This window comes from Pygocentrus nattereri, chromosome 9 (genome assembly GCF_015220715.1).
Source record: "Pygocentrus nattereri isolate fPygNat1 chromosome 9, fPygNat1.pri, whole genome shotgun sequence".
NCBI classification, from domain to species: Eukaryota; Metazoa; Chordata; class Actinopteri; order Characiformes; family Serrasalmidae; genus Pygocentrus; species Pygocentrus nattereri.
The window spans coordinates 44,821,643-44,848,839 of record NC_051219.1 but is presented as its reverse complement, the minus strand read 5'-3'; the positions used below and the strand labels follow the sequence as shown (position 1 = coordinate 44,848,839).

The 27,197-nt window shown below is 45.3% G+C and overlaps 1 protein-coding gene across 1 annotated transcript in view; it reads left to right on the top strand.

Annotated features, from left to right (window-relative positions):
• Positions 1–557: 557 nt before the first annotated feature.
• The window catches only part of pdzrn3a (PDZ domain containing RING finger 3a), a 46,626-nt gene continuing 19,986 nt past the window's right edge, over positions 558–27,197 (top strand). Inside the window, exons 1-3 of the mRNA XM_017715914.2 lie at positions 558–1,073; positions 7,674–7,760; positions 8,931–9,038. Of these exons, the coding sequence (XP_017571403.1) occupies positions 558–1,073; positions 7,674–7,760; positions 8,931–9,038 (711 nt within the window). The remainder of the gene's footprint in view (positions 1,074–7,673; positions 7,761–8,930; positions 9,039–27,197) is intronic.

Here is a 27,197-nt window from a genome sequence, read left to right as displayed (position 1 = left end):
TGTTGCCACGACTTAGTAAGGAGTAGGAACGAGATCCTAATGCAATCCTAAACAACTTAAGCCGCGATCTTGTTCCCTACCTTACTAAGTCATGGCCACGCATTAGGATCTCGTTCCCACGCTTTATTTTTATTTATACAGGGTGTCACCAGCGGCGCTCCGTACGTCACTAACTTGTAGCCACAAATTATTTTACAAGATGAAATCATCAGGGCTTCGTAACAGATGATGAAGTCGTGGCCACAACTTAGTAAGGTGTAGTAAGTCGTGGCCGTGCGTTAGTAAGTCGTGGCCGTGCGTTAGGATCTCGTTCCCACACCTTACTAAGTTGTGGCCACGCATTATGTTTACTTATACAGGATGTCACCAGCACGGCTCCTCCGGCCCACAGCGCTAACACGGCCCCAGGGTCCTACCTTACACCGCCCCCCGCCCCGCCCCGCCCCCCTGCTCGAGCTCCGCGACGCTGACCGCGGAGGGAAACGTCTGACTGATGAACGTGCGCCGAGGAGCAGCGCGCGCCTCCCTGCCCGGTTCTGAGCGAGCTGCTGAGGGAAATGGGTTTTGAGCTGGACCGCTTCGAAAGCCCCGTAGACCCGGACTTCCTCTGCCAGCTGTGCGGGAAGGTTCTCGAGGAGCCGCTGTCCACTCCGTGCGGACACGTGTTCTGCGCCGGCTGCGTGACTCCGTGGGTGTCCGAGCGGAGCCGCTGTCCGCTGAGGTGCCGCCGCATCTCCGCCGACGAGCTGAACCGCGTCCTCGCGCTCCAGAACCTCGTCCTCAAACTGGCCGTCAAGCGCCGCGAGCGCGACGGAGCGCCGAAGCCCCGGCGCCTCTCTGACCTCTCCTCGGTCCGCCGCGGGGTAACGCGCCACGGCACAGGGACGTCGGAGCAGCCCGCGCGCGTCGAGGCCACGCGGACGCAGAGAGGAGAGAGAGAGGCGAGGCGGCGAGCCGAGAGCGCGAGCGCACGCGAGAAGCGGCTGCAGCTCGCGCACCTCCACCGTGCGCTTCACGCGACGGCGCGAGGACAGTCCGGGGAGCTCAGGGCGAGAAGCGGCTCTCAGATCGAGGTAGGAGACGCGGCTTGTGCTGCATTCAGGACACGGTTTAGAAAACAGGAGAATTCCACCAACTTTTCGGAATTGCCTGCGTTATTAAACGGTTATGACCTAATTAACCGGTAATTAGCCGGTAACGTCACTCGGAGTGGTTTGGTCTGAAGTGCTTTGCTCTTCAAACCTTCCCACCAGACGTCTGAGGACTTTACCTAACACCTCTAAGCGCTTCATGGCTGTGAAAGCGGGGCCTGATGTTCCGAGACGTTCTGTGATGAAGTTTAGGTCCAAAATGCCCTTTAACCCCTTCATCATGGAGGGATACATCAGGGTGTTCTCAGGCAAAATAGTCCCCAGAGAAAACGTGTCTTTCCCACACTGACCATTATTTTGCTGTCACCAGTGTCACAGAAGAACCTCAGAAGGTTCATCGGTGGTTTCACGTAGTAAATATAGCGGCTGGATTTGTATTGCAGGCATCTGGACACCTGGTTCCCGGATCAAAGCAAAGCTGGCCCGGTGTCTTTTTCAAAAACGGCCCAATACCAGAACTGATCCATTTCACGGATCTGCACCAAAACAGATTTAACGCCAGCCCAGATGAGCAAAGAACAGCCCTGAAGTCTGAATATTATCTTCATATCTGGCCCAAATGTGGCACAGACCCGGTTCAGAAGAGATCTAAGCTCGAGTTGATATAAGCAGCTCTGTCTGGAACGGATCCGGTGCAGATGCAACAAGTCAGGGCCGAATGCATCGCTGTTCTTTGCTCATCTGGGCTGGTTTTAAATCTGTTTCGGTGCAGATCTGTAAAACGGGTCAGGGCCTTTGTGCAATAAGACACCGGGCCAGTTCCGGACCGGACGCAGCAGTACATTTGGCCCTAATAGGGCGCAGTGGACATTTGTTGTGTGGGCAAGATATGGAGCAAGAGCTCCTTATCGTACATCAATATTCGCATATCATTAATAATAATAGTAATGCTTTCAGAATGTCAATTCAAAAAGGGAAACATAATCCCAAATACTTCAACCATTGAATTCCACAGAGATTCCGAGAATTCGGTGGCGTTCCCCTTTAAGAAACGGTTTTGGGTTTGGGTTCGTAAATCAAGTGAACTCATTGGCTGTTCTGGTTCTGGTCTAGCTGTGAGTCCTACAAAGCCTTGTGTTCTGTCTGAGATGGAGCGGAACAGTTTACTGGGTCGTTCCGGTGATGCCGAGGGCAAATATTCACAGATACAACACATACAGACCAAAGGGCCGTTGATTAGGCTGTCGGACCGGGCCGAGGGGAGGACACGTGTAAGGAAGAGCTTAAGCGATTTGCATTTCCTCTTGCGTCTACTTGTACTCAATTATACAGCGGCCCCAAAATATTTGGACACTTGTGCCGCAGTTCAAAACGTACTGAAGGGCCTGAATGACATAAAACAAAATTCCCTTCACTTTTCTGAATAAATGAGTTTAATATGGAAAACATTGTTAGATTTGCACCTGCAGCGTCCACGGCAGCGTCCAGGGTACGAGATCCCCCTCATCCAGCAATCTGAGAACGGCAGAAAATCAGATTCGGTCAGTAATCAGTTCAACACGTTTACATGCACTTGAGTAATGTATAAAAGACCTGGAGTTTCACTCCTGCTAAAGTTAATTTTACTTAGATACTCTTAGATACTTCATCTTCATCTTCATCTTCATTTTACCGAAATAACACTAATTTTAGTTGAGTGTGATTTTGGACTCTGCAAACTGTCAATATATCAGACTTTAGTATTTGTTGTCAGAAGGCAGCCTGGTCATTTCTCGGTTTTTGACGTAATTTGAAAACGTCTGTGGTCTTTTACATTGTGCGTCAATTTCATGAAGGGTGGACCAAAAGAAACGACTCAAAATGACCAGGCAAGACGTCTGGTTCCATTGACTTACATTACAAGTAAAGCAGGTTTTTTCCTTCTCCTGTAAAGTGACCATTTTGGAGGTACGAGGTTTTCTTCTGACAACAGCGATGGGCTAAATATATATATGTAATCTCCAATATAATAACTTTATAGGAGAAGGAAAAAAACATGCTATACTTTTAATGTAAGTCAATGGAACCGGACTTTTCTCCGGGTCATTTTGGGTTGTTTCTTTTAGTCCATTCATCATGAAATTTACATACAACGCAAAGTGTGACGGGGATTTTCAAATGAAATCAAAAAGTCAAATGAAGTCAAAAACTGAAAAATGTCCAAAAAATGGAGATGCCAGGTTTTGTTCTAACAGCGATAAGCAGAGAGGACAAAAGCCTGAACCCAGCTTTTCCTCCATGTGGAAAATGAGAAGGAAGATGCTCGGAGGCTGCATGTTTGCCTAATGTCAGAGTTGTCACTTTAGGCTCATTTCTACTGAAATGCCAAGTGATCCTAAGCTGGAGGAGTGGGTAGAGGATAAATGCAATTTGAGAAAAACTAGAACATCTCCCATTAATTTCAAGTTTTGAAAGAAATCTCCTGCCAGGCACACTGAGTACATCGATATAAAAATGCAACATATGCCCATTTTGAATTTTATGCCGGCATCACATTCCAAAAAAGTTGGGACAGGGGAACAAAAGGTTGGGAAAGTTGTGTAATGTTTAAAAAAACACCTGGTGGCTGATTGGCAGCAGGTCAGTAACATGACTGGGTATAAAGAGCATCTCAGAGAGGCGGAGTCTTTCAGAAGTAAAGAGGAGGAGGGGTCACCACTCTGTGAAAGACGGCACCATCAAATAGAGCAACAACTCAAGAAGAACGTTCCTCAACATAAAACAGCAAAGAGCTTCTGCTTTCCATCGTCTACGGTGCAGAATATCATTAAAGACTCAGAGAACCTGGAGAAATCTCTGTCTGTGAGGGACGAGGCTGAACACCAGTATCTGCTGGCCGTGATCTTTGGGCCCTCAGGCAGCGCTGCATTAAAAACAGACATGATTCTGTAGTGGAAATCACTGCATGGGCTCAGAAACACTTCTGAAAACCACTGACTGTGAACACAGTTCATCACTGCATCCACAAACGCTGTTAAACTCTAAAACACAAAGAAGAACCCAAATATAAACAGGATCCAGAAACGCTGCCACCTTCTCTGGGCCTGAGCTCATTTAAAACGGACTGAGGGGAAGTGGAAAAGTGTCTGGCGGTCCGACGAATCAACATTAGAAATTCTTTGTGGAAATCATGGACACTGTGTCCTCCGGGCTGAAGACCACTCAGCTTGTTATCAGTGCTCAGTTGCTGAGGGTTGCTGTTGGCATCACATTCAAAATGGGCACATATCTTTCAAGAAACGAAAGAAATTCTCAGTTTCAAGATTTGATTTGTTGTCTTTGGACTATTTTCAATGAAACGTAGTGTTTAAATGATTTGCACATCATTGGATTTTGTTTTTATTGACGTTTTGCACAGCGTCTCAACTTTTTTGTGAATGGGGTTGTACATCCATAGAACAAGGAAAGCACTTGCGTCTCCCAGACGAAAGGGCCACCCCTCCAAGTGGGAGAAAGTCGCCTCTTGCGTCTGGGGCTCCTGCAGTTGAGTCACGCCTGCTGCGCTAATCAAGACCTCATGACGCTTTCCTGACTCAACGTGACAAACTTCCCCCTGCAGCGGTTTCCACACGCATGCCATAGCTGTGAATTTGCGATGCGTAACGTCCTCTGCTCGAGATGCTTGATACCCTTACCGAGGTGAGGAGTCGCAGGCTTTATCAGTTTTCCACCCTGTCAAACCTTGTTCATCGCTGCTGACAGGGTGCAGGGAGAGCAGGTTGGGTGAAGTCCCCTTTGCCATTTAGATGTCAATCACACAGGGCTGGGGAAGTCAAGTGGAGATGAGACCTATGGAATTCACTGTAACACAGTATGCTTATGCCTGTTGATTCCTCAAACCGAGTGCCTAATGAAGCTTGGCAACAAAGGAGAGTGAGTGTATCATAGCTGATAACGTCACTCCCCCGTCCTGCTTCACACGCAATAGCTGTGAGCGTAGCTAAGGCTGATGGCTGACACGTACAAAACAAATGTGATGGTTGTGCCCTTACTTGCCCTTTTCCTCATACCACAGTCTGCATGTAAAGAAACTTGTTAAAAATAACCGTGAATGTGATATTCGTGATGATTGCACCACAGTCACAGACCAGGCCAGCTTCTACAGCCATCAGAAATTCTGAGATACCCTGAACTGGGCCGTGAAATCGTAGGTGATGATAAACGGCTACGAAAATATTTGTGAAAAACTATTTAATATCTTTTTGTTCACCATAGGCAACTATTACACAAGCCTAAAGGGGCCAGGCTGATTAGCTCTCTTGCTTCCCGGCTGTCGAGTTGGTAGCTCCCAATTGACGAGCTTGAGCTCGAATAAACGAGCATTACACAGTGCCGCCCTCTAAAGATGTTATAGCAGCGTTAGAAGTTCCAGCTTGTGTTGTTATCATTAGCCTGGCTTGGTTACCTGCTGTGTTTTAGCCACTCACACCTGTTGATATTTTAGATCAGGGGTCTTTAATTAAATTCCAGTGAGGTCCAGTTAGAGATCATTTCCTCAAACGAAGGTTCAGAGCATCATGTCTAACTTGCATCATGACTCAGAGCCATATACTGTTTACTGAAGTAGTTGAGTAGGAATATCAACATCTTATACAGTCGAGAGCTGAACATCAGATCAAATAAAGTCCAGTTCGGTCAGATTTCAACAACATTTACTGAACATCAGATCAAATAAAGTCCAGTTCGGTCAGATTTCAACAACATTTACTGAACATCAGATCAAATAAAGTCCAGTTCGGTCAGATTTCAACAACATTTACTGAACATCAGATCAAATAAAGTCCAGTTCGGTCAGATTTCACCAACATTTACTGAACATCAGATCAAATAAAGTCCAGTTCGGTCAGATTTCACCAACATTTACTGAACATCAGATGAAATAAAGTCCAGTTCGGTCAGATTTCAACAACATTTACTGAACATCAGATCAAATAAAGTCCAGTTCGGTCAGATTTCACCAACATTTACTGAACATCAGATCAAATAAAGTCCAGTTCAGTCAGATTTCACCAACATTTACTGACCATCAGATCAAATAAAGTCCAGTTCGGTCAGATTTCACCAACATTTACTGAACATCAGATCAAATAAAGTCCAGTTCAGTCAGATTTCAACAACATTTACTGAACATCAGATCAAATAAAGTCCAGTTCAGTCAGATTTCAACAACATTTACTGAACATCAGATCAAATAAAGTCCAGTTCGGTCAGATTTCAACAACATTTACTGAACATCAGATCAAATAAAGTCCAGTTCGGTCAGATTTCAACAACATTTACTGCCAGTTTTCTCTTTTTAGATCACGTCATGTGGAATAACTTCCCTCTGACTAACTTTCTTCTCTGACCGCTGTTTCTCTCTTGGTCCCTCCCCTGTGTGGGGTCACTGACTCGAGTCTCAGAGCTCATCGTAATGCACAGATCTGATTGGCTGAGTAGCGTCACATGTGATATTTGCAACACATGTGATTGGTCTGTGAGTCTCCGGCTGCAACAGTCCTACAGTAAAGGCTAGAAAAGCTATGCTGATTAAAATAGGACCACCCAGTCAAAATTCTCTATAGGTTATAGGTCCAGGACCGCATAGGTCCGGATGCAGACCATGGTCCACTTATTAGTGACCTCTGTTTTGGATGTTAAAATGCTTATATCACAGTCCACCTCAACAGCCGTATGGTATATCAGTAATGAAGTTCTGCTTTCCTGTGATGTACATCTATTTACCTCAGTCAAATGGATGAAAAGGCAGGAACAATAAACTTTGGTTATGGAATCAAAGAGCTTCGTCTAAAATAACCGCGGTCAGCTGATTATGTAATAGTTGTGACCGGTTTTCAGAGAATGCATCCTGTGACTTATTTGTGAAGTCATGTTCCGTTGTTGCTTACACCAGATCAGGCGTGACATCATGACCACCTCCTCGTTTCTACGCTCACTGTCCACTTTATCAGCTCCACTTACTGTATAGCTGCACTCTGTAGTTCTACAGTTACAGACTGTAGTCCATCTGTTTCTCTGATACTCTGTTACCCTGTTCTTCAGTGGTCAGGACCCCCATGGACCCTCACAGAGCAGGTACTATTTGGGTGGTGGGTCATTCTCAGCACTGCAGTAACACTGACGTGGTGTGTTTGTGTGTGTTGCGCTGGTCTGAGTGGATCAGGCACAGCAGTGCTGCTGGAGTTTTTAAACACTGTTTCTACTCACTGTCCACTCAGTTAGACACTCCTACCTTGTCGTTGTGACCTTGTGTGCTGCGCTGGGTAAAAGGGGGTGAAACAGATGGACTTCAGTCTGTAACTGTAGAACTACAGAGAGCAGCTATACAGTAAGTGGAGCTGATAAAGTGGACAGTGAGTGTAGAAACGAGGAGGTGGTCATGATGTTATGCCTGATCGGTGTAAGTGACCAGCTAGTTAATGGAGAAAGCCTGGCCTTTGCGGGGGAAAGATGTTTAACATCTTAATATGTTTGAATGTTATTGTAGCGAGGCCTTAAATAAATACAGCTCTCTCTCTCTCTTTCTCTGTCACTCTTTCCCAGGGAGAAGAGACAAGGAGGCTGACTGTCAATCTCTACAGAGCCTCTGGGTCACTTGGCTTCAGTATCATCGGTGGAAGGTCGTGTGAGGTAAGCCTGCAAATGTAAATTTGTAATTGCACACCTCATTCATGCTGTGCAAACTTCACTTAACTTAATCGCATAAATCGGCAGTTGCCTTTGCACAAAGGGGGTTTAGAGCAGAGTTCTGCTGGAAGGGCACAGCTGCAGTAGAGGGGCTGCAGATGGTCCTGTATGTTTTTTTATTTTGGGGTTTTTCGTAGTGATCTTGATGCCGCCAGTACCCGCACACTGTCTAAATCCTCCGAGTTGTACAGCACCACCTAGGTGCTGTGAAAGCAAGCGTGTGCTTCCCCCAAGATACAAGAAGCTTCCCATTATGTCTTCTGAGATTAAAGGCCAGCCAAGCATACCTCTGCTTGCCAGCCTTCTCAACATGCTTTGAAGACAATTGGCCAAAAGAAATTTAAGTTCCTTGAATTCTTTGTAGTCTCAATTTCACAAAGCATGCCACTGGAATTCCTTATTATTCTCTTATTATTAATGCTCAATTACTGGGTTTAGAAAGAAAACCCTGAATGTAAAATAAGACAGAAATGACCTTGTCCAAGTCTTGGTTACCAGTTCCGCTCACATCCTTTGATATTTCAGACTCGTAACCCCTGTCTCGACTCTACCTCAACAGCCCTGTGGTGGAGAGGTGAAAAAACTCTGCCCGGTATCCAAGCCAGGATTAAACAAGATAATTACAGCCCTCACACTGTGATTTCCATGCCTTTCTCATCGGTAAACGCTGTGAAACGCAAGAGCAGAACCTATTAATTCCTCTGATAGATTGGGTCCAAGCGGAAAAAAAAGGGTTTGATGTGGTTGGATAGTGAGCTGTGGGCTTGGCGGTGAAAAGCCCTCGTTTGGCCCCGTCTCTCTCATTGGAATAGGATTGGTCCGCTGGCGGAGGCTGCAGGCTCAGGACCAGCACACTCCACTCATCTCAAATCCACTGGAGCAGCATTACAGGATAGGGTGTCTAGTGAGCAGCCGTTCAAAATTCCAGTCTCTATGAAGTCCAAAACTTCCCATTGCCTTCAACGATTTTAGTTCAGTTAATGCATTTATGATGTTTGCTTTTTATCTGAGTGTTAAACCAGCTCAGACTTCTCTATAGGAACATTTGTATTGTTAATATGCAAAATAATTGTTGTTGCTAAAACTTGAAAAGGTTTGTCTCTTTTCTTAAAGGGATCGGAAGTCTGCCGAGATATGAGTGATGGGATTTATGTGTCCAAGATAGTGGAAAATGGACCAGCAGACAGAGGAGGCCTGCAGATACATGATAGGATCATAAAGGTATGGCACGTTTATTAGAGCTTATATCGCACTGTTCGATCTGAGAAGCTGCTCTTAGAAGCATGTCAACCAGGCTAGAGGCTGACAAACACAATTTAGTATGAGGTACTAGTAGTGAAATACTGAGTATTCATCATCATCATCATCATCGTCATCGTCGTTAACTCAAGGCTCAAACGTGCAGAGTTAACCCAAACCGATTGGCGGTGTTCCTCAACACTGCCACTGGACCTAAGGTAGTTAAGTGACCCTTATTAGTCCCACAACAGGGAAAGTTCACCCATCCGTGCAGTGAAACACCACATACACACTTGCTTGGAGTGATGGGCAGCCCTATCCACATCCCTATCCGGGGAGAAGTTGGGGGTTAGGTGTCTTGCTCATGGTCACTTCAGTCACGTGCTGTCGGTTCTGGGGATCAAACCAGTAACCTTCCGGTCAAAAACCCTCTGTCAATCATTTTGTGTTGACTCACGCACACAGTTATGAGCAGACATCTACTTTTAAATTATATTAATTTATATATTGCTGGTCAGCAGAAAACCTTGTATCTCCATCTTTGTCATTTTTCAGTTTTTGACATGATTTGAAAATGCATGTTACTCTTTACATTGTCTGTAAATGTAACTATGAATGGACCAAAGGAAACGGCCCAAAATGGCTTGGGAAAACGTCTGGTTCCATTGACTTACATTAAAAGTAAAGTAGGTTTTCTCCTTCTCCTGTAAAGTCACGATTTTGAGATTTTTGAGGTTTTCTTGCGACAACATCGATATATATACTGCTTGAATATAAACATTTTTCAGTGCCCTATCTTTACTATTATAATAAAAACACAAACATCTGAAACCACGTTGACAGGTTTGTTATGACGTTGTTCATAGTGCTGACTGAATTACTTCAGTACTACAGAGTATCGAATAATTTACGCTTGTAGTATCAAATTTCAGTGCCTAAGTAGTCGAGTATGTGTAAGACAAGAGGCGTGCTTGTTCTAACATCTAGACTGATGATTGTCTGTCTAATTAGCTTCCTGCAAGCGTATTATTAACCCCTGCAGTCCGATACTGTGCTGTAAACATACCCACATCCAGCACATTCATTCCTGGTTGGAGCCACACCCAGTTTCAATTTGTAATTAAAAAGAAGGTATCAGAAAATTAGGGTTCAGAAATTGGCATCAAAATTAAGGTGTCTGTATTGGTATTGATATCAGAAAATATTGTATCAATCCAGAGGCCTGTTAGGTACAAGACTTTGGGGTCTTGCATAAGGAAGACGTCTGTATACACAGCTGCAATCTCCAAGACGGGAGTAACACAGATAGAGCCTCAAAGAGATAAATATCAAATGGAAAGAACAGAACAAAAGGCAGGAAGTTTTCACTCGGCTAGAAGATAAGGAGAACAGCGTGCCTACAGGAAACACATTCAGTGATAACAGATGAGACTAAATCTAGAAAAGAATGGCAAACAGTCTGTTTTATATGAATTATAAGGGTATTATGACTTTACTCAAAGACAGTGCATAGCTTTGAGTAAACTGACAGCGTAACAAACAGTAATCATATCATTGCTGGAATAGGATGCCATCGAAAGCTTCGTAAACTAAAGGAGGCCCTTTAAGCTCCAAGCTGTAAAATACATAAGTAATGTGTGCTCAAGTTGACTGAGTAATAATATGCATGTCAGCAAAAACATGACGGTAAAAGCAAGGCGGTCTATGTTCATACCTCCCTTTCTTTTCCTAGGCTGTGTAGATAGGCAGTAGGGTGAAAGTAGGGCTGGGAGATCAGTGGAAAAGTAATACCGACATTCAGAACCTCTAACTGACGTAATCTTGCCCATATCAGTTACTTAGATTTTTAAAATTCTGTTCATTCTTTTTCCGTCCCCTTCAAAACGTACTCCCGGGCGTGTATCACGTGACGTCTGTGACGTGGAAGATGAGGCCACGTTCACACAGCAGGTAAAAGTGGCCCAAATCTTTTGGTTTGGCTGTTCAGATGATCTTTTAAATGTGGTCTGTAAGTGACGTCAGTCTGACCAGATCAGCTCCTAAACTGACCCACTGGGTAAAAGACCTGAGCGTCACGCTGCGTCACGCGGCTCGTCCAGAGGTAAACAATCACGACTGCCAACGAACGCCAGTCGCTCCCGGAGGATCAGCTTCATCTTCACCAGCATCGCAGGAGCATCACGAGGCTTCACTGACTGACAGCTGGGCTCATCACCCAGAATGTGTTCGAGCCGTAAAAAGGGCCTGGTCACTTCTTTGGTTCACGTCCTCGGATCCTTTAAACTTCGCTTTCAGATTTTTAACTGTTCTTTGACGCTGCGGCCTCGTTCTCCTGTAACCTTGTTCTCCTGCGGCCTCGTTCTCATGCGGCCTCGTTCTCCTGCGGCCTCGTTCTCTTGCGGCTTCGTTCTCCTGCGGCCTCGTTCTCCTGCGGCCTCGTTCTCCAGCGGGCTCGTTCTCCTGCGGCCTCGTTCTCCAGCGGCCTCGTTCTCCAGCGGGCTCGTTCTCCTGCGGCCTCGTTCTCCTGCGGCCTCGTTCTCATGCGGCCTCGTTCTCCTGCGGCCTCGTTCTCCTGCGGCCTCGTTCTCCAGCGGGCTCGTTCTCCTGCTGCCTCGTTCTCCTGCGGCCTCTTTCTCTTGCAACTTCGTTCTCCTGCGGCCTCGTTCTCCTGCGGCCTCGTTCTCCTGCGGCCTCGTTCTCCAGCAGGCTCGTTCTCCTGCGGCCTCGTTCTCCTACGGCCTCGTTCTCCTGCGGCCTCGTTCTCTTGCGGCTTCGTTCTCCTGCGGCCTCGTTCTCCTGCGGCCTCGTTCTCCAGCGGGCACGTTCTCCTGCGGCCTCGTTCTCCAGCGGCCTCGTTCTCCAGCGGCCTCGTTCTCCTGCGGCTTCGTTCTCCTGCGGCCTCGTTCTCCTGCGGCCTCGTTCTCCTGCAGCCTCGTTCTCCAGCGGGCTCGTTCTCCTGCGGCCTCGTTCTCCAGCGGCCTCGTTCTCCAGCGGGCTCGTTCTCCAGCGGGCTCGTTCTCCAGCGGGCTCGTTCTCCTGCGGCCTTGTTCTCCTGCCGCCTCGTTCTCCTGCGGCCTCGTTCTCCAGTGGGCTCGTTCTCCTGCGGCCTCGTTCTCCAGCGGCCTCGTTCTCCAGCGGGCTCGTTCTCCTGCGGCCTCGTTCTCCTGCGGCCTCGTTCTCCTGCGGCCTCGTTCTCCAGCGGGCACGTTCTCCTGCGGCCTCGTTCTCCAGCGGCCTCGTTCTCCAGCGGGCTCGTTCTCCTGCGGCCTCGTTCTCCTGCGGCCTCGTTCTCCTGCGGCCTCGTTCTCCTGCAGCCTCGTTCTCCAGCGGGCTCGTTCTCCTGCGGCCTCGTTCTCCTGCGGCTTCGTTCTCCTGCGGCCTCGTTCTCCTGCGGCCTCGTTCTCCAGCGGGCTCGTTCTCCTGCGGCTTCGTTCTCCTGCGGCCTCGTTCTCCTGCGGCTTCGTTCTCCTGCGGCCTCGTTCTCCTGCGGCCTCATTCTCCAGCGGCCTCGTTCTCCAGCGGGCTCGTTCTCCAGCGGGCTCGTTCTCCTGCGGCCTTGTTCTCCAGCGGGCTCGTTCTCCTGCGGCCTCGTTCTCCAGTGGGCTCGTTCTCCTGCGGCCTCGTTCTCCTGCGGCCTCGTTCTCCTGCCGCCTCGTTCTCCTGCCGCCTCGTTCTCCTGCGGACTCGTTCTCCTGCCGCCTCGCTCTCCTCTGGCCTTGCTCTCCTGCCGCCTCGTTCTCCTGCGGCCCCGTTCTCCTACGGCCTCGTTCTCCTGCGGCCTCGTTCTCTTGCGGCTTCGTTCTCCTGCGGCCTCGTTGTCCTGCGGCCTCGTTCTCCAGCGGGCTCGTTCTCCTGCGGCCTCGTTCTCCAGTGGGCTCGTTCTCCTGTGGCCTCGTTCTCGTGCGGCCTCGTTCTCCAGCGGGCTCGTTCTCCTGCGGCTTCGTTCTCCTGCGGCCTCGTTCTCCAGCGGGCTCGTTCTCCTGCGGCCTCGTTCTCCTGCGGCCTCGTTCTCATGCGGCCTCGTTCTCATGCGGCCTCGTTCTCCTGCGGCCCGTTCTCCTGCCGCCTCGCTCTCCTGCCGCCTCGCTCTCCTGCGGCCTCGTTCTCCTGCGGCCTCGTTCTCCTGCGGCCTCGTTCTCCAGCGGGCTCGTTCTCCTGCGGCCTCGTTCTCCTGCGGCCTCGTTCTCCTGCGGCCTCGTTCTCCAGCGGCCTCGTTCTCCAGCGGGCTCGTTCTCCTGCAGCCTCGTTCTCCTGCAGCCTCGTTCTCCAGCGGCCTCGTTCTCCAGCGGGCTCGTTCTCCTGCAGCCTCGTTCTCCTGCAGCCTCGTTCTCCAGCGGGCTCGTTCTCCTGCAGCCTCGTTCTCCTGCAGCCTCGTTCTCCTGCAGCCGGACATTTCTTTCGAAATCTCTTCAAACACGGAGGGGGTTTGGATACGTCTGTTCTAGTGTTTGTACAGAAATATCACCCCAAACATTTATGAGTTTCAGCAGCACAAAATGATGATGAATGTCAAGTTGGATTGACGTAAAAGTGCAACAGATTTTTAATTTTCAGCAGTTTTCTCTTCCAAGTGTGTTACCCCTTGTGTGTGTGTGTGTGTGTGAGGGTGGACAACATGGACAGGCTGCTGACTGGCTACAGCTGCTAAAGTAGAACCCTACGCTGGCCACTTGTCATATTTTGAACATCTGGTATTTTTACATAATTTTTTATGCCTGTATATATTTTTAAATAAACAATAACGTGGTGAGTCCACCAGACCACTGAGTACAAAGGCTAAGCTGCATTAGCAGCGGTTTGAAAAAGTGACTGGCTTCATGTGACTCCAACATATGCTATCCTCACCCAGCTCGGTAGTACTGTGTCAGAGGGACCTCACTGTTAATAAACACCCCTCAAAGTCCAATATGAATGTCCTACAGCTCTAACAATAAAGTGTGAGCTGTTAGATTTGATGAGAAAGGATTTCAAGTATGAGCTGCTATATGTGTGAAACTTTATTTTCACTTGTTTTAGTTGGGCTGAATGTTCAAGCTCTGTACCGTTAATATTAACTCTGTTTTCTCTGCTGTGATATTATCATATATATGATGCACTCCCATTTCTCTGAGTTATTTATTTGTTTGTCACTGCAGTGATATGTTTAGCTTGGATTACATTGAAGCAGTTCAAATTCACTGAATTCACTGAAAGCCTTCAAGATATTCTGTAGTTTTGAGGGAAAAGTACGTCAGTCTGATGTTCTGGTGTCAGAAACTTCTATACACCAGCACGACTCGAGCGCTCCCGTCGTGTTCCTCCAGCAGAGAAGGTTATGAAAGAAAAGCATTCCTATTGTGATATTTTCATTAAGAGCACTTTACTGACTTAAAGGTTAAGACCACCAGCTGCAGGGGCCCGTCTCAACATACTGTATCATCAAAACTCTCCAAGTTTTGAATGAACTATCCACATGCCTTGACTCCAGTTTTGTGGGTGCAGGGAAATTGCCTACGTTCACATTACAAGCCTCCTTTCCCAAATCCGGTCTCTCTGACTCAATGGTTCTCACTTGTTTAGGTAAGAGACTCAAATCGGTCATTAATGTGATGAACCGGCCCGAAATGACCCTCATGAGCTCCTCCTACTCAGTGACGTCACGTGACTGAATCACTGCATCATCAGCACAAACTAACGAGCAGAACGAGCTTCGCTGAGAAGATCATTAACTCTGATCAGCTCTCAGCTTCATTATTAGAGCCAGACGGAGGAGGAAAAGGTGAGACGAGCTGCTTTTCCACCGTTTACAGGCTTTGACGTCTGTTCGGCGCTGTTACCATGGTAACGCTGAATGATGGCGCATGCGCGGTGGAAAATAGCACATGAAGTCCGATCTGAGCGTCACGTTAAGGTCGCATGGCCACGAATCGGATACGCATCCGATCTAGGACCACATGAAAATGGCTCAGGTCGGCTTTGAGAAGATCAGATTTGTGTCCACACAGCCCTGAAAACACCAGATCTGAGTCACATTAGGATAATAAAATAGAATTTGTGCCACTTCAGCCTGGAAATGTGAACGTAATTAAAATATTTTTAAAGCACTTATTGAAATATGGCTTCTCTATGGCTCTGCAGTGCCTGCTTCACTACAGCTAATCCTCGCTTCGTTGTCCCTGCGTGCTCTGGCTCCATTGAGGACATGCTTGCAGGCGCCCTCTGCTGTTTTGCAGTCCTGTTTTTGATATAACGGGGGAAATAGGAAGTGGCCAGGCTCTTCATAAACCGGCTGTAGTAACGGTTCAACCACTCAGTAACTTGGTCACCAACTGTGCATCACTTACACAACCTTTATTGTTTCCCATTGGTCCACTCCAGTCTGTAAAACGCAAAGATACACAGTCATTCTAGATGATCTCAGTAGCAAGGCTGTTGGGCCAGAGCCAGCCTATGTTCTGACGCATGCTTTGATACTAATAATTGATTAGGAAGAGAAACAGGTTGTATCAGCCAGACTGGATCGAACTTACCATGGAGCGGTCAACTGAGTGACCTAAAGACATTACTGCCCCTGTTAAAGCACTGGGTGTAGATAGCTGTAGGAATGCATCTTCCTCTTTACTGCCTGCATGCTGACTTAGTTACACTTTCTTAAGTGGCCTGGCAACAGGAGCGGTACTTAACACAGGTCTTGTCTTTGAATCTCAGATGTCAGCCTTGAGCGTTTCCTCCAAGAACCATCCTTCAATTCATAGGATCTCCAAAGCATGTCATTATAGGCTGTTCACCCAGGAGTCTGTAAGGAAAATCAGTGCGGCGAAAGCCTTGAGTTTGTTCTCTCTGATCTTCGTTTTTCCACGGTTAAGAGAGTCTCTGGGGGTTAATAGGCGTCAGAGCAGTACAATACACTCCTGTCAGCTTTCTGTCTGGTTCCCGCTCATGACCTGGACACACTGTTTAAAGGTCAGCCCAGCTCCTTTTCTTACACTCTATCCTTTCATGTCACGCACAGTGTTGTGATGGTTTGCTTTGATCTGTATGATCTGTATCTGTGCAAGTTAAGCCAGTGACACTGTTTCATTTGGTCCTCCTCCCCTGTCTTTTTGGCTTAAAGTCTCAAACTGCAGCTCGGAATAATCACAGTGTTCGGCGAGCAAGACAGATTAAAAGAAACGGAGGAAACATCAGAAAGGATAATGAACAGATTAGAGGTGGGAGAATTTGGGGCCACTGGCAGGGCACTTGGCTGGAAAGGGACTGGTTTCCACTGACTGTGCAGTGGGTTCTCGGGACACTGTGCCTGATAGCATGATTTTAACATTACGTAATGCAAATTATGTAACGCAATTTCAGCTGTTATTTTAAAATGAATGGTTTTGCCTAAAGCAGTTTGTGTCACACGTTAGAATGAGCTGGTTATTTATTCTGGCTGTCTTGTTCTAGTACAGCACCTGCTGACCTATGATACAAGAAATAAAGGGGCATTGTATTGTAATAGCATTGTAACAGAATAGATATTAGATGCAATAGGTTTTAATTCCAGGTAAAGCACATCTGTTATACTGAGAAACAAAGTTTGTGGACCATTTGAAGGACATCAAAAAATTCTAAAATGCTATTCATGCGCTGCCCCATTTCCAAAATTGTTGGGACACAAATGTAAACACAAACAAAATGCATTGATGTGCGAATCATTTAAACCCTATATTTCATTAAAAATAGTACAAAGACAACAAATCAAATGTTAAAACTGAGAAATTTTATTGTTTTTTGAAAAATATTTGCCCATGCTGTTAAACTCTGAAACACAAAGAAGAACCCAAATATAAACAGGATCCAGAAACGCTGCCACCTTCTCTGGGCCTGAGCTCATTTAAAATGGACTGAGGGGAGGTGGAAAAGTGTCCAACGGTCCGACGAATCAACATTTGAAATTCTTTGTGGAAATCATGGACACTGTGTCCTCCGGGCTGAAGACCACTCAGCTTGTTATCAGTGCTCAGTTCTAAAGCCAGTATTCATGATGGTTTAGGGGGGCATTAGTGCACATGGCCTGGGTGACGTGCTCATCTGTGAAGGCTCCATTAAAGCTGAATGATATAAACATGTTTTATCAACATCTGCTGCCGTCCAGACGACGTCTTTTTCAGGGAAGGCCTTGATTATTTCAGCAAGAAAGTCTCGAAATAGATTCTGCATGTATTACGTCACATTAAGCATAATATTAACGTCACATGGCCACGAATCGAATTCGTATCTGATCTAGGACCACATATGAAAGTGGCTCAGGTCCGATTTTAAAAGATCAGATTTGGGTCCACACAGCCGTGAAAGCATCAGATCTGAGTCACATTAGGACAAAAAAAATTGAATTTGTGCCACTTCAGCCTGGAAATGTGAACGTAATTAAATTATTTTCAAAGCACTTATTGAAACTCTATGGCTCTGCAATGCCTGCATCACTACAGCAGGTTTCTGCCACTTCAGCTTGATAAGGAGAACATAGCCAAAAACTCAGCTGGCCCATGGATTTGCTGAGATTTTTTAATATGGCCCTTTTAGTGGTTGATTTTAACACCCCTGATCTAAATGGTCTAATTTAATATGGTATTTATTTTGACTTGGCTAACAAGCTGTCAGCCTGCCTCACTTTTCACTTTCCTGCTTTCAAGACACAGGAGGAGGCAAAGCAGTTGTACTGCTGAGACCTGGGGAAATAAAGTAATTAAAATTAAAAACCTCGCAATCAAGTCCATTAAACACTATTGTTGGAGCAATTTCTGTGTTATTAAATAGGACAGGCTTAGATGAGCTCTCATAGGAATGTCCAAACCCTACATAGCCCCGCACCCCCACCTCACCCCCACCTCCATCCGCCTTTTCTCAACCCAAATCTGTGTCCTTCAGCTGGGTTTAGGAAGACCAGGGGTGTAAAGTAAGAATAGTGCTTCATAAGTGTGGAAGTGTCCTTATTAAGCCGTTTTTAACTTATTTTAGTTTATTGATTTATGGTTGCAGGGACTCCCTGCAGGTAAATGTACTTCCTAAATTTGCTAGCTTTCCTTTGGGATCAATAAAGTATCCATCCATCCATCCATCCATCCATCCTCTGTGTGGGTTTTGCAGCTGGCACATTGTATTGTGATGATGTATTGTGTTGTATTGTATTGTGATGATGAACGTCGGAAAATCTGCACTTTTGTCTCTACTTAAACGGCACTCTATGCCAAAGTGTATCTAAAGAAGGAGGGTTACTGAGTTAACGAGCAAACCCAGCATCCTAACCAGACAAGAATCAGTCTGAAGCAGGTCAAAGGAGATGATAGGGCTGTGAAGATGATGACCTGATCATGGGGAATAAACCTTACCCTCATTCTCACTGCTACATAAAGACAGGGGACAAATGTAAAAGTAAAACCAGCATAAAGTGTCTTAACCCTTGTGTGGTGTTGATGTGTGTGTTACTCGGTGGTCTCCTGGACCCACCACATTGTTATTTTAATCAATGCAGCCATAACAATTGATGTAAAAATACCAGATGTTTAAAATGCCACAAGTGTCCAATGTAGGGTTCTACTTTAGCAGCTGTAGCCAGTCAGCAGCCTGTCCATGTTGTCCACCCTCACACACACACTAACAGCAGGCCATGTAGGAGGAGAACAGAGTGAAGGACAGAGCACCTCCACTCTTTTACTCCCCACAGGTTCAGCCCAACACCACCTCTGTGGGGGTGAACAGCGTGAAGATCCGGGGCCCTGCTGGTGACATCCCATATAAATAAAAATGTTGTTGACTTAGCAAGCATGATTTCGTTCCCATGAGTTAGTAAGGCGTGGCCACGACTTAGTAAGGCATGGTACATTTACATTTATGGCATTTGGCTGACGCTCTTATCCAGAGCGACTTACAGTTTGATCATTTTACACAGGCAGGTGAAGGTGGTGTTGGGAGTCTTGCCCAAGGACTCTTATTGGTATAGTGTAGGGTGTTTACCCAGGTGGGGATTGAACCCCAGTCTACAGGGTAGAAGGCAGAGGTGTTAACCACTACACTAACCAACAATAATGGCAATAAGATCATGCTTGCTAAGTGGTGGCCATGGCATAATCATCTTGAGAAACACTGAAAATGGGCAGTTTTACATGTTCTTCACAGAAAATGAGCAAAGGCCAAGAATCTGAGGCTGAAATAACAATAAAGTGCATCATTTATTCTTTTGGTGAACATTGAAAATGAGTCCCACTGACCTGAACACCACACAAGGGTTAGTAAGGTGTTGGGCCACCACGAGCCATTAGAACAGCTCAATGATCCTTGGTGTGGACTCTACAAGTCTGGAACTGTACCTGCGGGATAGAACACCATTCTTTTAAAAGATGTTCCCTAAACTGGTGTATCGGCGGTGGAGAGGCCGAACACAAACGTCCAAAATCTAAGCCATCGCTTATAATTTACATCATCATTATACTCATCAAACCACTCAGGGACCCTCCGTGCCGTGTGGATGACGTCGTCATTCTGGAAGAGACCAGTCTTCAGTTTTTGCACTTAATTGTAATCTTTGCTATTTTCAGGCAAAATTTTCAGTGGCCGAAATTTTAGTTCATCCCTGGTAACCGGATGCTATTCAGACGAAAGTAAGAGAGGTGTGCCGAACATCACTGAAATCAGAGAAGCTGTATTTGTGTTATTTGTTATTATTTCACTGCCAAATGTGGCTGGCTATTTATATTAAAAATATTTTCTGTTTGCATCACAGAAACAAGCTTATTTAAGCTTATAAGTCTGGTTCCACTGACTAAAGTACGTTTTTATGTTTTTCTTTTTTTAAGATTTTGTTCCGATAACAGTGATTATATATAAAATCTTGTTTTTTTGTCATTTTTTTGTTTTTTGCTATAATTGGAATAATGGAAATGGCTGTTGTCCTGTACATTGTCTGTAAATTTCATGAAGAATGGAGCAAGAGAAACGGCCCAAAACAACTTGAAAAAACGTCTGGTTCCATTGACTTCCATTAAAAGTAAAGTAGGTTTTTTCCTTCTCCTGTAAAGTTTAAAGTTGCCAAATTTGGAGATACGAGGTTTTGTTCTGATAACAGTGTTATATATATATATATATATGTATATGTATATATCATGCATACTACATTACATTATCAATAATATAGCTATCAATGTAGTTATATTAGTATTTAAATGAGGTCTCAGATTAAATACAAACATAACTACACTGATGTCAATAAATGCCCTATAGGTTTAGTCTGAGCTTATCTACAGATATTCCACTAGTTTAAACCCCAGAAGTAGTGAGGTTTGTCTAAAAAGTGTAAAGCTTTGTATTTTAGAGTGTGATTTTCCTGCAGAGGGGAGTTTTTGGCTTAAGGCATCATTATCAGAAAAATTGCCCTTCTGTGTCAAACATACACCAAGCCTCTTTCCAGCGAAGAAACCTGAGTGTTTTATTGCATTAAGCTCCGTGTAATCAGAGCCTCTTATTGTTGCTGTAGTAGTGGTGTTGCAGGAGATCTTTGGTGTTGCATAACTGATGTGACTTGTGGAGGAGAGCTGACATGTAGAGGACTTGTTGTGATGCATCTTACAATAAAAGGAAACGCAGCTCTGTTGATGTGGAAGTGAATTCAGTATATTACGCTGTAAGTAAGTTAACGGTGGCGGTCTGTTGTTTTGGCTCTGTCCTCTGCTCTTGTAACATGTGGCGCTTGTGGTTAGAAGACACAACTGAGGCTTTGCTTGTAGAATCAGGGATGTGGAGTGGTCAGGAAACAGGAACAGGTCAATTCCAGTAAACACAGCAGAGTAGGAACGGCAACCATAACGGACCAGGGCAGATCCGAACGGAGTCCACGAACCAAGCGATGGGTCAAAACCATGAATCCAGCAAACCGGGCAGAAGGTCAATAACAAGATAAGCACCTGTGCAGAAGATGCTCGGTAGATTCACAGGGAAACCAATACCTCGCAATACCTAGTCTGAACTAAAGCTCGGGCTTATATACCAATCTAACCAGTCATATGACAAATACACAGCTGGAGATTTAGTACTTGGGTGTTTTGACACTGTTTTGGTACAAAACAATTGGAAGCAAATGTTAAGTAAAATGATGTTTAAGTGTTTTAATTAAAAGCTTTTCAATGTACATGGACCCAACCATATATGATTCATAGCTCTTTTTTACTGAGTTTCATTGCATTCATTTTGCTTTTTGCTGACTTGAAGGCCAAAACGTCTGAAACACCAACGGTAGTATAATAAGTCTCTGTATAAAAAGTGCTGTAATTGCTACATGGGTCAACCTGCCACATCATTTTATGTCCATTTTACCATCTTGGCTATAAACATGTGTCAGTTTGTGCTGAAGTACAGGCTAAAAAACATAACATTAATATTAAGAAAGAGACTGACTTTACGCTCGGCTGTAGCTGCTTTTCTCGCATCTCTGGCAGGAAAATTTTACTCAAAAGTAGAACAGTTTCTTGTAAAATGTCTCTCAACGTTCGACTTTTTACGAGGCTCAAGTCGCTTTTCATTCAAGCTTCTGGTTCAAATTTTCCTGTTCCACCTTAACTGGTGCCTGTGGTGCCAGGATGTAACTCCTGCACCATTTAAGGTGGAACGGGAAAATTAGAACGAGAAGCTTCGAAACTCTTTCAGTGTTTGTCAGTTTCTTGGTGCAGATTAAATGTAACAGGAAGCCAGATGGAGTCTTTATAAATCAATGTCAGTATTGTTAAGTTAAAACTGATGTTCTGTGCTTTAATTTCAAGTTGTTGAACTTCAAACCCAAAATTCCAGAATTCGCTACTTAGTTATTAATAATAATCGATAATAGTAATAATGATCTATATACAATTCTTCATAGGTATCCAGTCCATGCATTCGGATCCTTTTCGGCTTTGATCTGTTTAGTAGTTTGGGTCCTCCAGACACACCCTTGCCAGGACGCTGTGTGTAGTGGGAATATGTATCACTAGGTCTGGAGAAAGTGCCCCCTGCAGACGAGATGCAGGTTTTCCAATTCCATTCTCAGCCTGTGAAATCGGATCCCAGCGTGCAGTCCGGCGTTGCTGTTCTTGGCATGAAGCGCGCTCTTGTGGAGATGAGGGCCGGCCTGTTTTGGTCCGCTTTTGTCCTTCCTCCTTTGTTCCCTTCATCCCGTATGAAAAGATGAAAGCACACTGGAAGGCCTTACTGCAGTTCCCAGAATGATGTGAATGTTAGATTGGTTTCTGTGGAAAGACTGAATCAGGACTTGGATACATGGATTAGCCTGGTTGGAGAGTAACAGTACAGCATATATGTGATTAGACGCTATCCTACATTAAAGTTTTTAGACAGACAGACAGACAGACAGACAGACAGACAGACAGATAGACAGATAGATAGATAGATAGATAGATAGATAGATAGATAGATAGATAGATAGATAGACAGGTAGATAGATAGATAGATAGATAGATAGACAGACAGATAAATAGACAGATAGACAGACAGATAGGCAAATAGGTAAATAGACAGATAGACAGACAGACAGATAAATAGACAGATAAACAGACAGATAGGCAGGTAGATAGACAGACAGATAGACAGACAGGTAGATAGATAGATAGACAGACAGACAGATAAATAGACAGATAGGCAAATAGATAGACAGATAAACAGACAGATAGGCAGGTAGACATACAGACAGACAGGTAGATAGACAGACAGATAGACAGATAAATAGACAGATAGACAGGTAGATAGACAGACAGATAGGCAAATAGGTAAATAGACAGACAGACAGATAAATAGACAGATAAACAGACAGATAGGCAGGTAGATAGACAGACAGATAGACAGACAGGTAGACAGGTAAATAGACAGACAGACAGGTAGATAGATAGACAGACAGACAGATAAATAGACAGATAGGCAAATAGATAGACAGACAGATAAACAGACAGATAGGCAGGTAGATAGACAGACAGACAGGTAGATAGACAGACAGATAGACAGATAAATAGACAGACAGATAGACAGGTAGATAGACAGACAGGTAGATAGAGAGATAGTACTTTATTGATCCCAGGTGAAATTGCAGTGTTTCAGTAGCGACACATATTGCGCATAAACTTATATAAACTATGCAGAAAATCAAAAGTACAAATAAAGTTAGACAGAAACTAAAAACCATAATTACAGCATAAGAGAGTAGAAATAAAAGTATATCTATTTGTTGTAACAGGTTTGTTGTATTTACGGGCAGCAGGCACTGAGTGGTGTGAGGTCTAAAAGCTCACTGTGCTTTTTTTCCCAGACAGGAAAGTCAGAAAACACTCACGTCATCTGAGACATTGACTTTTTTATTGGACAGTCAACAAAGAGGCTGATGTCACATTGGTAGTCAGCTTCCTTCCCCATTTACTTTTTGATGGGTATCTGCATTAAATCACCAGCTGGCCTTGCTGGTCAGCCCGTGAGAGTAGCTGCTCGATTTGAATAGACGTTTTCCAGATGGTGATCAGTATCTGTTTGAATGCCCTCGAACGCTGCTCCGCCACCTCTCATGCTTTGTTCCTCATGCCGTGCTTAAGGTCAGGATCCGAGCAGAACAAGCTGGTGCAGGAGCAGCTTTGGAAATGTTTACCGCTGAGGTACACAAGGCACCACTTAATGTGCTCGATAACATCGTAAAGTTTAGAGTGATGTCACTCATATTAGTCATGTGATGCTGTCTGTAAAGGCCTGTCTGTATAATAGCCTGTTGGCAGAATCAGGGCGTTTTACTAAAAACCATTACACACCACTAACCGATGTTGTTTCTATTGTGTTTAATCTCCCATAAATGAACAGAGGTTTACTCTTCTTCAGGGTTAATGCTCTCCTCATATTGCTGAGTTGATTACACAGCTAAGCCAGGCTAAGGATTTGAATGATCCTCTGATAAGCCAGTACAAGCACTGCAGGCCATGGCTAAGGACAGTTGATCTCACGCATTTGCAGGTTTGCCGCAGAGACAGCCGAGGCTGTTTGAGCAGGTGCTGTTGGTTTTTATCACACCGGTGCAGCGCCGGGTTTATGTGGATGTTTTGTACAAGCTGTCCCCGCCGTACCCGACCGCCTGGCATGTCTTCACGTGTACAGATCCTAAAAATGTTTACAGCGCTGGCTCGTATGGAAAACCCAAGCCAACGTCCCATCCGTGCAACAGTGCTGCTGTGTTATTATTATAATTGTTGTGTTTTTGCAGAAAGAGGAGGTGAAAGTAGTCCCACTCCAGGGTGTAGCACCCCAGCCGGAAAGTGTAGGCAGAACAGAATCAATTATTCAGTGCCTACATTGTGCCTGGATCAGTTTTATCCATACTGTTCTGTTTGCACGTCATGGGCAATGATGTAGAATCCTCTTTACCTTCCATGGGAATTTTGGACCAAAAGATGACCCAAGCACTTTGAGATCCTCCTATCAGCGTTAAGTTAGTTAAGTGAGCCCACAGCGGGGAAATTTCACCTCCGCATTCGAGCCCATCCGTGCAGTGAAGCATCACATACACACTAGTGAATCCTTGCCCGGATTGGGGGGGCACTCGGGGAGCAGTTGGGGGTCAGGTGTCTTGCTCAAGGGCGCTTCAGTACTTTGAGTGTATCCTCACTGAAAAACTCTGCGTTGTCAAGATTTCCTTGTAATTTTCTGTTTATCCTGACGCTGAAAAACGTGGTTATTTTGCCTGGAGATTAAATAAAAGATAGAGTGGTCTCTGACTTCTGCACGGTTCCCTATGTAGGTCAAAATAAAGGAATAGAATAGGACAGAGCAGCAAGGAAGGCAATACAGTGTCTTTACATTAACAAATTCCCATTAACTTGAACTCATTCAAGTTTAAAGAAAGAAATAAGGGATATGTATGGCTGCGTTGAGCTCGATGGCATTTTTCCATAACCTTTCATCATCCGACAGCAGTTGAACTGTTTTGAAATACTCGGTTCACTGATAATGGCCCTGCTAGAGAACTGATTCAATCAATTATGAATCAGCGCTAATGAACTGCATTAACTATAATTGATCTTGATTGCAGCCCCATTAACACTTGGCTTTGTTTTTTTATTGGATGTCAAACGGTGCGTGGTACATTTTCAAGGTACAACAGTTTAGTTTCAGAACCCGGAGCCCGCTGACCTGTCTTGCATTTTCTAGCTTGAGCACCACAAATTCCTTGTACATTTGACAAGAATCTTTGTTTAAACTGGCCTGGCTCTTATCATTGCATGCAAACGCTACAGCAGGCTGTAGTTCAGCCTCTGGGATTTTGTCCAGTGATATATGACTCACAAGCAGAGATCCTCATTAGGGTAATAGAGCACTGAAGCAAACAAGGCAAGACATTAAACACACTGTTGAGATAAAGCCCTGGAGCAAAGGATTCACAATATGTCTGTCAGCAGGAGATAAGCACCAGCAAATATCAGCACTTAAAAAATAAAATTAGTTCTAATTGCTCAGTGAATTTGAAAACGCTTTGCTTATGCTGGCATTAAGCAGTCACAGTAGCATGCAATATACTTTAACTGATCATTTATAAATCATTTTTTCCACAGCAGCCTACGAGGGGAATTATTTCATTCATATATGTGGAATTAATTAATAAGCATGTAATGAGGGTGGCGGTTGAAGGGCCTAAGTGCCTAAACTGTGCAAGGGAGTTTGATGATAAGAGGCGATCTGATCTTTTTGATTGGCTGACAGGTTGATAAAGCCAAAAAACGTCAATAGTTGTTTATTACTGCTGACTACACTGTCAGAAATGAAGGGCTCTTTGGACTGGTGCCATACAAAGACCTTCAAATCTGGACCTTGAATCCAGTTTCCGGTTCTGGATTTTGGAATTACTGACAGTTCTGATTAGGACTGGGCAATTCATCGAAAACTAATCGAAACCGACATTCAGAGCCTTTAACTGATGTAATCTTGCCGTGTGAGTTATTTAGATTTTTTTTTAATTCTGTTAATTCTTTTTCCGTCCCCTTAAAAACGTACTCCCGGGCGTGTATCACGTGACGCCGCCACGTCCAGTCTGTGACGTGGAAGATGAGGCCACGTTCACACAGCAGGTAAAAGTGGCCCAAATCTGATTTTTTGGTTTGGATGTTCAGATGATCTTTTAAATGTGGTCTGTAAGTGACGTACATACACAATATTTCCAAAAGTATTCACTCACGGATCCAAATCATTGAATTCAGGTGTTCCAGTCACTTCCATGGCCACAGGTGTATAAAGCCGAGCCCCTAGGCCTGCAGACTGCTTCTACAGACATTAGTGAAAGAATGGGTCGCTCTCAGGAGCTCAGTGAATTCCAGCGTGGTGCCGTGATCGGACGCCACCTGTGCAGCAAGTCCAGTCGTGAAATTTCCTCACTACTAAATATTCCACAGTCCACTGTCAGTGGGATTATAACAAAGTGGAAGCGATTGGGAACGACAGCAACTCAGCCACGAAGTGGTCGGCCACGTAAAATGACAGAGTGGTCAGCGGATGCTGAGGGGCATAGTGCGCAGAGGTCACCGACTTTCTGCAGAGTCAATCACTACAGACCTCCAAACTTCATGTGGCCTTCAGATCAGCTCAAGAACAGCGTAGAGAGCTTCATGGAATGGGTTTCCATGGCCGAGCAGCTGCATCCAAGCCTTACATCACCAAGTGCAATGCAAAGCTTGGAATGCAGTGGAGTAAAGCGCCGCCACTGGACTCTAGAGCAGTGGAGACGAGTTCTCTGGAGTGACCAATCACGCTTCTCCATCTGGGAATCCAATGGACGAGTCTGGGTTTGGCGGTTGCCAGGAGACGGTACTTGTCTGACTGCATTGTGCTGAGTGTAAAGTTTGGTGGAGGGGGGATCATGGTGTGGGGGTGTTTTTCAGGAGTTGGGCTCGGCCCCTTAGTTCCAGTGAAAGGAACTCTTAAAGCTTCAGCACCAAGAGATTTTGGACAATTTCACGCTCCCAACTTTGTGGGAACAGTTTGGGGACGGCCCCTTCCTGTTCCAACATGACTGCGCACCAGTGCTCAAAGCAGGTCCATAAAGACACGGATGAGCCAGTTTGGTGTTGAAGAACTTGACTGGCCTGCACAGAGTCCTGACCTCAACCCCATAGAACACCTTTG